The following is a 13202-nucleotide window of genomic DNA, read 5'->3' as shown; positions in this document are numbered from 1 at the left end:
AATATTATTACTTCCATGAAGCAGTTTTCTGAAAATGTTTTGCTTTTGCTTTGATGCTTAACTGCTTAACACGTGAGTGCTGCAATAAGGTGCTGGTTCCTGATAATAGTTTTCCTTCTGTAAGGAAGTTTCCACAATCTTCTGTGCTTTGCTTATATTTGATAGAGCTCTTCGGTTGAGGCTTTTCATGGACAAGATAAGGTTTGGTTAAACATCTGAACTTTTGAATGTTTATCTGAACTAGATTCGACCTCTAAATTTGTCCATCATTAGTTATTTTGCTTTTCTTTTTCGAGACTAAATTATGCTATTAAATATGTTCTAAAGTAGGTTAAGTCCCTGTGCAGTTTGTCAGCTGGAACATTAATTTTAAAGCTAAAACAGTCTTCTATTGTCTCTTTTTAACATTTTGTCTGAGTTTTAACCATGGCTGGTCAAACATAGGGTCAGTGCACCCATGCAAACCCCACATGTAGCTGATTGAAGTGTCTCAAAGTTATTGTGATGACTGGCCTGATTTTATTTCAGGAAAAGATTGTGATATATAGTAATTATTTGCCTGCTCAGGCAGCTTGTTCCAGTGCAACTGTTCTGGAGACTAAATGTCACCGCATGCCCTGCAGTGTCTCTGGAGGTCTCCCCCTCTGAGTCTCTACGCAAGGGCCAGGTGGACTACCTGGCCAGGGCTAGCTGCTGCAGCAAACTCGTTGCACTAGCAGTGTAGGGGATGCTCATTTCTGGGGTCCCAGTTACTCATGCCTTCAGCTGACCACATCTGTGTGTCCTCTTTGGACTCATGCCTTAACTGTACCGACACAGACCTTGCCCTCATGCTGCCTCTGGGATGAGAAGGAGCCACCATCAGATTGTAGGGAGCGTGGGTGGGTGCTGCAGAAAGCCAGAAGAGATGTTCCCAGACCACCTTGCACCTTGGCCAAAGCTGTGCTTGGTAACATCAGGGAGAGAGAGGGCAATGTAGTTTCTATCTGCTGTTACACAACTGAACTGTGCGACCTGATCTTTATTAAAAGACCAAGTTCTGACAAAGGCAATGCTAAAAAGGCCTGCCTTACTTAAGAAACACACTGGAATCAGAGCTTTCAGGTAAGCAGTCAAATTTACAACATAAACTATTATAACATAATACGTGGCTAAATATACCAGCAGCTTCATTCTGGGCTTTCCTTTTCCTCCTGTAATTACACTGTCTCAGCCCAAGAAAGAGGCTGACCCATGGCATATCTCACAAGGCACCTTCTCCCACTGCCAGACTCCATAAGGTAGGTCCACACAACAGCCTCCATTTGATCTGCTTCATGTTTTTATGTTTATTTTGTGCAGATCCTAAAGCACCTTTAGTGGAAGTCTTTCCTCACAGTGCAACTCTGACACTACCTTGTAAGCAAAGAGCTGTTACTGCTGAAAAGTTTGAAAATCAATTGTGTTTTAACAAATAGAAATCATTTATGTGGAAACATAAAATGAAGTCAATGGCAGTAAAGGTCACTTTGTCTAAGTTTTACATTTAAGTGGATATATCAGAACTTTCACTTAAGGTAAGAAGTAAAAAGGATTCTTAAATCCATCGACTTATTATTTTTAAAAATGAGCTCATGGGTGATGTTTTGTTCAGTTATATTTACCCTAATGATTTAATTGAGGTAGATATAATTTGATAAACTAGAGTCGACATATAAACAGAGTACAGCAAATGGATTTCAGATCTTTGGCTAGATATTTTTTGATTACTTTAAAGATAATGGGTGTGTCTTTCTCCTTCATAAAATATCACATCTATGTTCACTGGAAAGTACTAAACTTACTGTATTAAAAGAGAAAAATATACTGGAACTTGTGGTTTGAAACAACAAATATACAGATGAATGTCACTACCATTTCTCATTGGAAATAAACAGTGTTAACATGTTGGTTTTCATAACTTATGCACTACGAATTCATTCTATCCTTTATTGTAAGAGAAGCATTAGAAGTTCATCATAGGTCAAAAAATATAAGGTTATGAATATAATTGGAGGCTGAGTGCAATGGAAATATAATTAAATTTTAAAATAATTTACTTTTTAAATTTAGAAGTACAAAATATAATTGATAAGAGTCTCAATAAAAAGAAAATTCTTTGGTGTGATATTCTTTCTGGAAATGTCCCATAAGATTGGATCTGAATAAAAGATTCAACAGGGTATCCAAGTGTGTGTCTAAATTTAAATACATGAATCATTTGTATGACTCTTAACAAGGGTGATATAAATACAGCAATGCCAAGTCTCCCTTGTTCTTTACAGAGAATTAGTTTGTTTTCCAAAGCATAAGGCAGAATTATATGTAGGTTTTGAAGTTAAAAGTGCACACATGGCCGTCAGTACCCAGCCACTCAGAAGGGTTTTCTTTTGGCATGACAGTCTATCTGGTGCTCCTGGTAGAAAAAGGAACCATATAATTTTCTTGTCCTTTTGTCTGAGCAATTTATTGTAAATTATGACAATTCATATTATTTGCAAAAGGTTGAAAAGGGTTTTTTTTAGACTAAGTTTTTTTTTAGTCAGGAGGTAAGCTTAAAGACTTGAAAGTTATTGACATATATTCCACAACAGAAGAAAACAAACAGAACTCCATATTCTAAAAAACCCTAAACGCATTACTTGTTGTAAATTACTTGTTCAACTCAATCTGGAAATAGTCTTCCGTTCCTTGCTCTGTCTTCCTCAACCTTTAATTGCATGTTTGTTTTCTTTTTATATTATATATGTCAACTTCAGAAGTCATCAATTCAAATATTGCCTTTTTTTTCCTCTATAACTCTCATATTTTATGTAAGTGGGATGAGACTGTGTGGTTGAAAACACTGGAACAGGGCAGCACTGAGTCACCCAGGTAGTGAAGGGCAGGACCACTCTTCAACCCCTATGGGTTAGACCATCCAAGTTACTGTGTATTTTCCTGGGAATTTTAGCAACCCCCTCTAAAGGAGAGGAGTACGCCAAATGCAAAAAGCATCTCCATCACGCTCCTGATTTTTACCTGTATTCACCTGTAGTTAGGTCACTCTTTACCTGCAGATTTACTGAAGAAGGCTCGAGAACAGATGAGTCCTCAGTGATCTGTGCTCATACAAAATCGCCCTCCCCAGTGCAAGGAGGATAAAAGACTGCAGCTTTTTGCAAAGAGACTGTGTCAAGAGTCCTGATCCCTGACGCGGACTCGAAGCCACCAGTTTCCCCTTCCTAAGCACGCTGTACTCTCTCTTCCTAGAGCCTGACTACTCTGACTGTGTACTGCAGCAGATTTCATCCAAGTCCCACATGTTTTACATTAGATGAACCTAAACTGGTCATACTGTATGAATAAAACAAACTCATTGATTTCTGTCATTGTGGTTTTTTATATTCAAGTTAAGTGTGTATAATAGCATTTCTAATATTGTGACAATACCAAAAAAATTGTGGAAAGAAAGGCTTGGCGTGTCCTGGATGATCTAGTCCAGTCCCTCCTGTCACAAGGTACTGTGTTCTGTGTTCCCTTTCACAAATTTATTAAGCTTCATCTTAAATTCTTTTAGTTTTATTTGCCACCACGACTTCTTTGAAAGGGTGTTTTAGAACTTCGTATTATGGCCAGTTTATACTCATTTATTCTTGTGCCAACATTGTTCTTCAGTTTAAACAGCTCTTCTCCCTCCCTGCTGTCCTCTTCTCGTCTCCTGCTCCTTTTCCCACCCCCACCAGCAAATTCATAGAGAACAATCACAGCCTTTCTCAGCCATTTTCTGGCTGGCCAAACATGCCAAGCTCCCCGTCTGCTTTCGAAAGCTCAGCAGCCCGTTCTCCTGGTACTTCTCACTGCTGCTGCCTGCATTTTTCCTCGCATAAATTCCCATCTCACACACACAAGTGTCCAAGATTGCACACTCATAAGAGAAAAGTATTTTGTATTAATCCTTCTCTGACCATGCATTGGGTAGTATTAGATCTAATCTGGTTTCTCCAGCTTCCAGTCTCAAAGTCACTAAGGTTTTGTCTGATATCCCCATTCTTGTCTGAACTGATGATGCTTCCCAGCCTTGAGTCACCAACAAGTATTTTTTGAATGCTCCTACTCTTTCTGTTCAAGTCATTAACGAAAACACAAAGATCGGTTCCAAGAATATTTAAGGACTTGCACTGGTAACTTTCCTTCAAGACAGTAGTTCTCCTTTTAGCAAAGCTCATCTTAATACCTTATTTAGTCACTTCACAGTTATTGTTTTAGTTCTCTCTGTCTTCTTTAGTTTAACTAATAATTTCCCATTTGGCATCATATCAAATACACAACTGAAGTCCAGATAGATTTGTTCTATTGCATTTTCCTTTTCTAAAAAAAAAAAAAACCCATTTATTTTATTAAAGAAAAATATCAGGTTAGTTTGGTATGAGCTTCCTTTATAAAACCAATACATACTCAGAAATATTGCTTTACTTTTCTAAATATTTATGGTACAAATGCTACTAAGAAAAGCTGTGTGGGGAGTGCCAGTTTGTTTCACAATGTAAGTGTGTAGTGATATTTAACACACTACTCATTTATTTCCATTTATTATTAGTGGGGGACAAAATTTTAAAAAAATTTATATGCATCAGAGCATGATGCAAAATATGAATTATATAGTCATTTTATTGAATATTTGCTGCTAATGCACACAAATTTCACAAAGTGTAATGACACTACTGAGCACTTAAGCTGTTAGGCTGTCATATTACAGAAAAATTATTTGTGCCATATAATCACTGTTTTCTTTTTCCTATTGTTTATTTCTAAGCTTGCTTCATAAACATTTATAAATGCAGATATACTTGCTGTGGCAAATATCTTTTTTAAGACCATAAGCCTGAATGACTTCAGGTCCTTTGGTGCCCATGTAAACAAAATCTTCCTGACATCTCCTGGCCAGCGATACCCATTTTGTTACCTGATGCTGCAGTTCTTGGGTCTATGCTCTGTAGTGATAAAACCTCTAATTTTAAAACTTATCATAAATGTAGGGATTAGGGGTAATGCCTGATTCCTGCATTTTCCCCACCAATCTTTTGTGCAATGCCTTTAAGCAGACCACGCTTCCGTCTTTCATTTTACTCTTTTGCAAAAAAGATATAGTAATTATAGTGTGGGGATAACTCATGAGACCTGCCCAGGAATTTCACTAAGGGATAAAATAGGATGACTGACAAAAGTCTTTAGCTCCATAAAGTAGGTGAAGTGAATTCTTTACCCTTAGTGAGCAGACTTTATTGACTCCATCTCAGAGCATCACAAAGGAAAGGAAGGAGGCAGGGACTTGGGTTTGTCACTCTCAAACCTTTGGTGCTTGTTGAAAAACTGACCATTTAGACAGGTGATAATGCGTGCTGCTCCTTCCTTAAAAGACTAGCAGTACTTTCACATCCGCTGCCGGCTAAAAAAATCTGAAGAAATGTTGAATTCTGGGTTCCAATGAAATCCAATAAAACTTAAAAAGTCATGAGTCATTATATATTCTTAAATTACAGTATCTCCTGGAATGTAGGCATAGTCATACGCCTCTGCATGTTAAGATATATTTCTTCAGAAGGATGAGACACTCAGCAATTAAGCATTCCCATTGCTTGAAATCAATTAATTAACTAATTAATGCTTTTAAATTAATTTTTTCGCACATATGTGATAGTTCTGCTGTTAGACTGGCACTTTCATTATCCAAAGTCATAGAGACCTACTTCTATCTCCCCTTTGCCATCTCAGCTTTGATTCAGTCCTGCAAGATGCTGCTGAGAACTCTGGATATGAGTCTGTAAAGCACTTAAGAAAATGATTAGTTTAAGACATCAGAGATAACCATTAAGTTCATGGATCTGTTCATACGTATTTTAAGAAAGTCGCAACTAGGATTTTGATCAGTGGATTCTGTATTTTGAATGGTCAAGCTTGCCACTTTTAGGATTCCTTGGGAAAAGAATTATTAAATCTCAGTTTATGGGTGTTATCGTTATACTACAAGTCATGTCCATTTCTAAGAACTTTCCAAAATTTTGAAGTCCTCAAGGATATTAAAAAAAATTTGCATGGTCCAGACTAGTTGTGTTTTTTTTCCTGCAGAACAAGGCTAATGGAAGAGAAGGTACTAATATAAAGTTATTTGAGTCTCTTAATGCCTTATCTACTCCCATTGCTGCTCTTCATTCTGTATGAGCCCTTTCCATCCAAATGAATTACATACGATAATTTTGGGTGTTGTAATAAGCAGATAGGCACCATAATAATGTATTTCAGTTAGGAAGAGGTACTTGGAAGAAATTGGTTTTGCTATACACATGATGTGAGACAATCAATAGTGCTTTAGTCTGACAAGCATTGTCAATATCCATTGTCACAGTTCAGAAAGTCATTAATGGATAGTTCTTCAAAAACCAATGCTTTCAACACGTTAGAAGTGTTCAGATATACTGTACCTGGCAGGAATTAATCATAGGTAAACCCTTGGGATTATGTATAAATGCTTTGTAAATTAAGAGTGAAATAAAAGTCATTGGGAGGAATGTGAGATCATGTTATATGGAGCTACAAAATCTTGCCAATAAAATATGGAGCTGTTTAGAACATATTAAAACATTTTACTTTCTGAATCATTCAGGCTCTACCCAGAACTTCACACCCAGGAAAAACAGTCTGCTAGAAATATATTGTCTAGGTACATGACTAAATTCACAGAAAGTAATCACATAAAAATTTTCATCCTTGCCCTGAAAAGTTTAGAGCCTTGCCTGGTTCTTTTAGTTGTGGTCATGCCAAAACCCTGGAGAAAGGCTTTTGTAACTTCACCTTGTAAATATGTTAGCTACTGCTTAATCCTGCTTAAATTATACTATGTTTACTCTCATTGCACCATATATACAATTCAGTGCATTAAATTATAGCAAGCAATTCTTCATCTGTACATCTCAAAACTTCCATTGACTTCTGATGGTACTATTTCTGCAGAACTGTGTGATTTGGAGATAACGCATTAATTCTTTCCTTCCACCTGTCTTCTTGTGTAACAGCCCTTGTACAGACTTTATTTTGTGGTTTTGCATGATACTCCTGTTTTTTATATGTTATTAGGAACATTGTGGCACTGAATAAGTATTCAGAGGATTTATATAAGCCCCAAGAAAGATAGGTTAGTTTTTTCTTAGTGCAATTTTTTTTGCAGAGAATTTAGTCTATAGTCATCCTTCCTAATTCAGCTGATGTTATTACAGTGCTATCCAACATTAAAGGCCAAAGATGTGTTCTTTCTTTTATGCCTGATGATGTGTTTATACTATTTTCTTTTTGTACCCAATCTGTATTACACTTCCCTAATGTGATAAGCTGCTGTGATTTAATATAGCTTAATTGTAGAGCAAATTGTCTGAGGAAAAGATCTTGCCATATTTTTCATGTGTCCATTAATACCTTTTCTACCTGTGGAATAAATAGAGACCTAATAAAGAGACCAAAGTAATCAGAAATGCTTTTCTAGATCTGAGAATCCAACTTTATTTCCAGCCAAATGTGAAAGTCAGCCAGTATTCAGGTTACATTTTTGCTGCTGGATTGATGTGTCCTTGCAGCCACTTGCACTAGCAGAAGAAATTTAGCATAACGTTGGACTCTGTTGGGTTCCCCTCTACATGTATTCTAAAAGGCCCTGGCACAAGAGCAAACATGTGTTTCCTTTTTCTGTCTCAGAAAGTCCTAGTGCAATATCAGAAATACTTAATTGAAGAGTCTGTGCAAAGGGAGGGGGATTATCCTTCTGTTCTGTGTTGGTTTTGAAGCATTTATGTGGATTTGTCAGTGCGAGTATCTTCAGAAATTGAAGATATGAGTTTATTCAGTACAATGAATCAAATGGCACACCTGTGCAGTTTATGCCAGGGAACATACAGTAGAACAAGGAGTAGATTTTATTTCTTATTATTTTATACTTAGAGCCTTAAGTGTCCTATTTTACTTCCATATGGAACTGCTTTCCACTTTTTTATGTGTTTGACATTTGCCAGCTCTGTTTCATGGAGGATTCTTCTGGCCAAATACAGAACCTGAAATTTAAAAGGGAAGGTACTCCAAAAATATTTATTGTGGTTTCTGAGTTTTATAACTACTTTTTTTTTGTCTTGGAAGTAAGATTTGGTCCTCTTTGTATTTCCAAATATAATAACAAAATGATTTTAATGTGGGGAATATCGCGAGAAGAATGGTTTAGCAAGAGAAGGAATATTTCTAAATGAGATCCCAACAAGAATATTTCTGGCTAAGCTTGGTTTTGGAACATGCTATCTAAACCCTTGAATTTCTGGGAGGCTTGGAGTTTCCCTCTGGTGACTCACACATGCTTAATAGAATAAAATAAGAAATTCATCAAAATTAGCTTTGCTGCTGTTTTTATCTATGCACTATACAGTTCAACATAGAACATACAAAAGTATCCATGACAATAATTATTTCTTCCTCTAGATGTAGTTTTAACACCATAATTGCTGCTTCAGGTATAAAACTTCCAGCTAGGTTAATGTATCTTTCTAAACAGAGGGATCTTTACCCTGCTGTCCAGTCATAGATCCCCTATCCTACCATTCACGGTATGACCACGTCCACTTCAGTTAAAATATCTTAACAAATCTGGTGTATACTTAGAGCTAAGCATGTAGTTCAAGGGGGCATAAACCGCTTCAGAGTCCTGCAGAATGGGAAATGTGGCAGGCATCTTAATTGACTTCAGGGATGTTTTCACTCCTGCATCATTTGCGCTGGGGAAGCTTCACTGTAAGTCAGGAAAAAGCAAACCTAAATATGAATCGCTATGGACAGAATGACCCTAAGCAACAAGAGAGTCCCCAAACTAAATACAATTCACTTCACTGTTTCAAAGTACCATTAAGATGCAGAATTAGAAACATCCATTTGTTGTTCTTTTTATAGCACAGCCAAGTGACTTGGAATTTTAGCTTGTCCCTGCCAAGGATTGCTCAATTTCGAACAAAAAGTCCTCCACTATAATGTTAAAAAAGCACCAACCATCAATTCAATGCTAATCTTTATATTCTATGATACATCACTCCAAGAATGCTACCATTAAAAAATGTGAATTCTATTTTTCATAAGTGATGGATTATTGTACCAAGCTGTGTATTTTCCAGTAAAGTGTCCTTTTATTTGTCCTGTGTGATTACTAGTTTGTGGAAGTATGTGTGGGGTCATTTTAGTGCTGTGGGAAAATGGAGCACTCTTCTGTTAAAATCAGTAGTGAAATCAGAAGCAAACTATGCTCTGATCATCATAGGCATGTGTTTAAATATTGCTTTCCTTAATTGGCTATGTTCTATTTACTTAAAATGAACAATTTGGCAAGTTTTTCTCCCTTGACAACAGCAAAGCGTAAACCATTTTATAAGTTTGGCTGTTAAAATCAGATTTGTAATGTAAACCACAATATTCCAGGGTTGTTACTGTTGCTTAACCAGTTATTTTAGCTTGCCATTGTTTTATAATTGTGCACCTTTAAATATTCTGGCACTGTTTATAACTGATGCAAAACTTCTTGCTACAAAATAGCCCAATAACATTGATGATAGTTTTCTTTTTGCTCTCTCTCTCTTCCCTTGGTTTCCCTATGTGAAGATCACTGCATTACAGGGGAGATTCAGTCTGGATGGGGAGGTTAGGGAGCATCTCTGTAACTACTGCTAAACTATCCAGGGTACTATCTAGAAATTCTGTCGGAGGGACAATGGACCAACTCCTGCAAGTTCAACTTGTGGAGAATAGTGTGTTTTGGTGGACTGATTTATTTATTTATCTATTTAGTTATTTATTTATTTTCAAGAGAAGGTGGAAAGCTATTCTTTCCTCAAAAAGCAGAAGCCACCCCTCTCTCAGCTGGAGGTCCTTGCCGGGGAAGGCTCTACAGCTCTGGCTGTCCCATTTTCCTGCTCAGCATTTGGGGGAATGGACAGGGTGAGAGAGCCCAGGACACAGGATAAGGGTTATTCAAGGGTGGTGAGGCTCAGGTGATTTGTTAGAAAACTTTAAAAATCTGTGTGTCCAGGGAAACCTTTGGAGAAAGTCTTCCCACGGCATCACTGCTGCTTCTGTAGCGTCCAGCCTTGAGTGCTGAGTTTCTTCTTCCTACTAATACTATTTTGATAGCTATGATGGTGCCCTGTAAGCACCTCAGCAGAGAAAAAGTTAAATTTATGCCTTTGAAACTTCCTCCAGGGGATTTTCTGCAGCTGGGTTCTATGTCTTTTTGACACAGAGCAGGAATAAATTGAGCTCAAAATGTTTCTCAGTTTGGTAAATGCCTAAATATAATAAAATATAATCATTAGGACGGGAATACTTTTCTTTCCATAAATTAATGCATCTTGCACACATTTCATGGCATATAGCCATGTTTTCTATAACTGCATTAAATATATATATAACGCTTAATCCATCTTGGCAAGAGAATTCAGTCCTTCACTAGTGGTGTAACCATCCATCCTTTCTCATAACAAGTAGTGTATAGCTAATAGTGCATAGCACACTTTGAGTCCAGAGTTTTAGTAGAAAAATCATCCATGTGAAACTTGTGGGATTCGTGAACATTTCATGAGTAAACTGGTCGCTATCCAAATACTTATGGGCAATAAATAATACAACTCTCTGAATAACCAGCAGAGTGAACTCATCATGTTTATTCACAAAAGTATTAATCAGACGTTTTGTACTATCCAACCAGCTATACTGCTGACCTACCGCATGATTTTACTAGGGTGGCTATGGCCATTATTTTCTAAGGATATTTGAGCGAACTACTATTAGTTTAAAATTATCATTTCACCGAAGCTTTTCTTTTATTTCCTTTAGTTTTCAGACTGAACTACAGTGCCTCTGACACAAATGACAGAAACCGAGTTAAAAGCAGATTAAAGAAGTTCATCTCCCGAAGACCCTCCTTGAAAACATTGCAAGAAAAGGGACTTATTAAAGGTGTGTTTGGTCTTATATACTTTTTTTGAGTGAAAAGTAAAAATTTACAAATGAATTTTTCATTCTCAGTTAAATGAATAAGTGCATGGGACAAATACTTCTTAGATATGGTTTTGTTGCTGTATCTCATGAAACTTAAACTGCTGAACTGTAAAGAAAAAAACAACGTATGGTTACATCTATCTCTGTGCTATCTGACTACTGCTTCAATTTTTCTGCTTTGGTGTGCATGTGGTAGAAGCCCCTCCAGTTAACACAGGCACTCACCGTGCACATTGCAAATCAACATGCTGCACAACTCCATTTCTTTTTAGGAGAAGAATGTTGATATAGTTTTATATTTTAGAATCCAAAATAGGAACTTCAGATGCTGTGCTGACTAATTTGTTTTCTAGGGTAGGCTGGAATACTTTCTGCTGTCTTCTCTCATTATTTTTTTAACTTGCCAACAAAATACATTTTTAACAATTTAAAATACGTGCCAGTGAAAAATAAATGCTTTGAATCTGTGATTTTTTCGTACTCCAACTTCTTGCTAAGTTGGTCAGCCACCACTTTCACAGATCCTTAAAAAATTGTTTCTTTGATAAAACATGTTTGTTAGTTTATCCAAGGAGTAAGCATATTGCTAAGAAGCTGGTAGTTAACTTGAAGGCGGTATCATTCTGACCACTAATAATCAAGCAAAGCCGTGTTTTCAAATATTCTCTGGAATAATGCTCTAAAAATTTACGCACTCCCAAATTATTATGTGTGAAACCCACAACTGCACATGCAAATTGACTAGAAAGAGGCATTTTGCCAGCAGCCCCTGTCAATCTCTGGAGTGTGAGTTTTCCAGTGGTGTCTCAAAGATGGCAAGGGGTGTTGCTAGTGTGTATTAAACTTGTCTGTCCTGAGCCAAGAGATTGACCCCAGCCAGCAAAAGCTAAAGCAGCCACAAGAGTTAAACACCAGCTGGGCCTGTGTCTGAAGAGGAGGAGATGATTTTATGAATTAAGTTCTTATGTTTTAGATACATGCAAAAATGTTCAGTGCAACGTTGCTTACTGTATGGAAGTCTTCATCGTATGAAATTATTATGTGCCTTAGTGATGAGCTTCTGCCTCTAACTGCCACAGAAACTTTTAAAAAATGTAATTTATGCATAAATATATGTGTGTGAGGTGTGCACACTCACACACCAAACTTTCAGGATCTGTCCTTACACATTCATAGTATGTGATTTCAACACAGTGGAGGGTTTCTCCTCTTTGAAGTACTCTGTGGGTTGAGGGTGGGATTTGAATGCATCATATTGTTTGTTTCAGTTATTACAGTGATAGAGGAGTAATTTATAGTCTTTTAATTTCTGGATTTAAGGTGTTTTTTTTTTTTTTAGTTTAATAAAGTGAGGCTGATGAATCTCCTGCAGTGTTACATAGGGATCAGATGTGATCCCTGCTAACAAATCCAGATTCATTAGCATAACTCAAATCCATGCTCTAATACATCTCTCTAGGAAAGCCAGATGCATTTGGTTTTGGGTACAGTTGCATTAAGCTCTTGATTCATAAATATAGCTTGGTTCTACCTGGGATACTCTTCCATGGATAATGAAGATGCATGATTTGTGACACAGTAATTCAGAATTGGTATCCAGCACAGTTTTATTACCAAACTAATGTTACCATGAAGAAAACATGTTAGTTATCTACCATGAAGTTTCATTAGGATTAGATTTTGACCATGCAAATGAGGCAGGATTCGTTAGCACGGCTTAATTCCAATCTACGGTAAGTCTATGTGAAATGCTCATTTGATAAGGTTCCTTCATTGTCTTCACCAGAGTTTATCCCTTAATCTGTTAAAATGTTATGAAAATACAGTTGCAGTGCTTCTACAGAGACCACTTTTAAATGTTAATTTTTAGGCTCACATTAGAATATTTTTAAATCACAAAATGCAACCATCCAGATTAAAAATGAAAAGCTTGCCAAATTTTGTATTATAAGATGCATCTATTTATTTTTCTAAGGTGACTTAAATGGTTGCAGAAACCTCTCAAAACTATTTATTTCCTCATTTCTTAAGGGAAAAAATGTTAACCAATTTTTACAAGAAAAAATTCCTCCAGCTCTGAGAACATGCATACTAACTTTTATCCCATAGGGAAATACTTCTGTCAGAATTGT

At 36.7% G+C, this 13202-nt stretch overlaps 1 protein-coding gene across 2 annotated transcripts in view; it reads left to right on the top strand.

The window, feature by feature from the left end:
• The window catches only part of ARHGAP15 (Rho GTPase activating protein 15), a 333439-nt gene that overhangs the window by 183294 nt on the left and 136943 nt on the right, over positions 1-13202 (top strand). For both annotated transcript variants that reach the window (XM_075152711.1, XM_075152712.1), the window contains exon 9: positions 10906-11028. In XM_075152711.1, the coding sequence (XP_075008812.1) occupies positions 10906-11028 (123 nt within the window). The remainder of the gene's footprint in view (positions 1-10905; positions 11029-13202) is intronic.

Source organism: Calonectris borealis, chromosome 6, assembly GCF_964195595.1.
Source record: "Calonectris borealis chromosome 6, bCalBor7.hap1.2, whole genome shotgun sequence".
Lineage (NCBI taxonomy): Eukaryota > Metazoa > Chordata > Aves > Procellariiformes > Procellariidae > Calonectris > Calonectris borealis.
This window is presented reverse-complemented; position numbering and strand designations above follow the sequence as displayed.